General features: G+C 49.2%; 1 protein-coding gene across 1 annotated transcript; it reads left to right on the top strand.

Moving 5' to 3' along the window:
* Positions 1-339: 339 nt before the first annotated feature.
* On the top strand, positions 340-2,899 carry Z518_10923 (uncharacterized protein; the record flags this gene model as incomplete). The annotated part of the gene is made up of 10 exons (XM_013411754.1): positions 340-398; positions 504-584; positions 643-676; positions 724-795; positions 846-939; positions 1,002-1,395; positions 1,453-1,487; positions 1,538-1,659; positions 1,714-1,939; positions 1,992-2,899. The coding sequence occupies 10 exons, from the start codon at positions 340-342 to the stop codon at positions 2,897-2,899; spliced, it is 2,025 nt and encodes a 674-aa protein (XP_013267208.1).
* Between the last annotated feature and the right edge of the window lie 268 nt (positions 2,900-3,167).

Below are 3,167 nucleotides of genomic sequence, written 5' to 3'. Positions count from 1 at the left end.
GAAGAACAGTATTAACAGAATGCTTTCGTAATTCTAGCCACGAGCAGTCCACGAACTCCAGGCTCGGTCGAAAGAAGTGGACCCCGGAAATCCCGCGAACCAATCAGCATCAATTTCTGGCCACCGAATGTATAAGTGGCTGGACTGGTTTGGTCTCCAGGACGTTGTTTCGAAGGAGATTGGGTCTCGCCACCCAGTTGACCTTGCCGAGGGCCCTTTGATATATCATTCCTTCAGTTCCCATTGTGAGATTGATACTAGATCATTTTCCATTCAAGCAGCAGAAACCTCAGTCTTGGTTGGCTTTCTGTGGTGGTGTCTCGAACAGGTTTATGCAATATGTCTTCTGAAGACGTTTCACGCGTCGACGTCCTCGTTATCGGGGCTGGCCCGTCAGGGTGAGTATGCCGTTCTGCTGAAGTTGAAATTATTTCGCAAGTCGTATATGCGACAGTAATTTGGTGGGTGACTTTGAACACTTGGGCTAACAATGTTCGTTATAGGCTAATGTTGTCGACATGGCTGGCTCGGCTGGGCATTCAGACAAGAATTATCGACAAGCGCCTCAATAAGGTCCACTATGGGTATGTTTCCCGCTCAAGCTCGACCTTTTTGAGGATCAGTTCAGCTTACGAAATACAGACAAGCAGATGGACTTCAAAGCAGAACATTCGAGGTTTGGCATTTTTGCCAATTCATTGTCCTCAGCTAATCGATTTCCAGATCCTTGATTCCCTCGGCATTGGTCAGACCATATGGTCCAAGGCAAGCCGCATGATTGAAATCCGGTTCTGGGTGAGCTTCAGAATAGTCCGACTTTTGAGAACACTTTGCTGATGGCCTAGAATCCCAACGAGCATAACGAACTCCAAAGGTCTGATACCATCGTGGACACGCTGCCCGGCCTTAGTCGATTTCAACAAGCTACACTGCATCAAGGTATTGCAACTGTGAACCATCATGACAATTGCTTCAACTGATGCAATCCTCTTACTATTTAGCACATATCGAAGACGGTCTCCTTGGATATATTCAAAAACACAGCGATATCGAGGTAGAGTACGGGCTAATGCCTGAGCACCTGAGCATCGACACTGGGAAGGTTGAAGCGGATAATGAACATCCAGTTACCGTAACGCTCAGACACCTTCCCAGGAACGAATCGGAACTGGACAAGCAAAATGGCACCAACGAATCCAACGTTCCCAATGGTCTCTATAGAAGCAATCTTACCGCTGATACAACCGATGCCGTACTCCAAGATGCCCAGTCAAATCAAGACACTCGTACGGAGACGGTTTTGGCAAAGTACGTTGTTGGCTGTGATGGTGCTCATTCATGGACTCGCCGACAAATTGGAAGCGTGATGGAAGGCGAACAGACCGATTTCATCTGGTAACTTTACCCCCGCGGCCACCTTTGAGAGCACCTTAACGCTAACGGGTTGTCCAGGGGTGTCCTGGATATCATCCCTATAACTGATTTTCGTCTGTGTCTCTCCCCTTTGTGGCAGCGAGTCTGCTAACCATTCTGACAGCTGATATCCGATATCGTTGCGCCATCCACTCTGAAGCGGGCAGTATGATGGTCATCCCGAGAGAGGATAAATATGTTAGACTGTACATCCAAGTCACGGCAATGAACGCGGACGGAGAAGCGGTATGAACAAAAAAACGAAGTCTACTGGAATTAATGATGTTGACATAACCACAGGTTGATCGTTTCAAGGTCACTCCTGAAAACTTATTGGACGCAGCGAGGAAGATTCTTGCGCCCTATAAGTTGAGCTACAAACACTGCCAATGGTGGACAGCATATAGAATCGGCCAGAGAGTCGGGTCAAAGTTCTCTGTTCACAATCGAGTCTTCCTAGCCGGTGATGCTGTGCACACTCACAGTCCCAAAGCAGGCCAAGGGATGAATATCAGCATGCACGACAGTAAGGTTTCTGACTCCACTCCTGCAGGCCAATTATGCTAACGTAAAACCAGCCTACAACCTAGGGTGGAAACTCGCATCTGTGATCAAGGGCCGAGCTAACCGCTCCATCCTGGAGACCTACAACACGGAGAGACGGCAAATCGCTCAGGAACTCATTGACTTCGATCGCAAATTTTCCCGCCTGTTCTCCGGTAGGCCTTCGAAGGACATTCTAGACCAAGAGGGGGTCGACTTAGAGACTTTCAAGAGGGTTTTCGACCAGGGAAATCTTTTCACCAGTGGCTGCGCCGTGAATTACGCCCCAAGTCTGATTGTCAGGAAACAACCAGCTCTAGCCAGCGAGCATAATGAGACCAATGGGACTCATGGGACTGACCAACACCCACAAAGCGTGGTAGGGAAACAGACCCTCGCCTCCAAAATCCCCATTGGAATGCGAATCCCCAGCTACAAGGTGTTGAACCAGGCCGACGCTCGACCGTGGCACCTTCAAGAACTCCTACCAAGCAACGGAACGTGGAGGATCCTCGTCTTCGCAGGAGATATCTCGAAGCCAGATCAACGATCGCGCTACGAAGGTCTGGGCAAGGCACTGGATTCTCCAGACTCCTTTATCCACCGATACGGTGGCCAGGGAGGAAAGTTCAACTCGATCTTCGAGGTTGTGACCATCCACGCGGCACCACGGAATAGTGTGGAACTGCTCTCACTTCCCGACGTCTTCCATCCTTTCAACGAAGATATTGGCTGGGACTATTGGAAGGTGTATGTGGACGACATTTCGTATCATGAGGGCCATGGGCAAGCGTACGAGAACTATGGTATCAATCCTCGGACCGGGTGCGTCGTCATCGTCCGCCCCGATCAATATGTGAGTTGGATTGGCGAACTGGAAGACGTGGATGAAATGGACGGGTTCTTCGGGTCGTTCATGATACCCGCAAAGATGGATCAGTAGAGAACTGTTCATTGTTCCAACCGCTTTCATGAAACCGGCCATGCCGAATTATTGAACGGAAAAGTCAGCATGGGGCTGTTTTCAAAATTTTGCTGTAACTACTTACGCCGAAGCTGTTCTTGACTACAGGCACGATGACCATAATTTGTCCGGTAACAGGCTTGTAGAAGTCAACGGCATACTCTCCACAGGTTGGATACGGTGAAAATCGTGACAGGAAGCCGTGTTATCTCTAGAGAAGGCCTACCGCAACACTGATTGTAAGGGA

The sequence above is a fragment of the Rhinocladiella mackenziei genome (genome assembly GCF_000835555.1).
Source record: "Rhinocladiella mackenziei CBS 650.93 unplaced genomic scaffold supercont1.10, whole genome shotgun sequence".
Taxonomy (NCBI): Eukaryota; Fungi; Ascomycota; class Eurotiomycetes; order Chaetothyriales; family Herpotrichiellaceae; genus Rhinocladiella; species Rhinocladiella mackenziei.
Note: the sequence above shows the minus strand (reverse complement) of the source record. Positions and strands in the feature narration are given on the sequence as shown.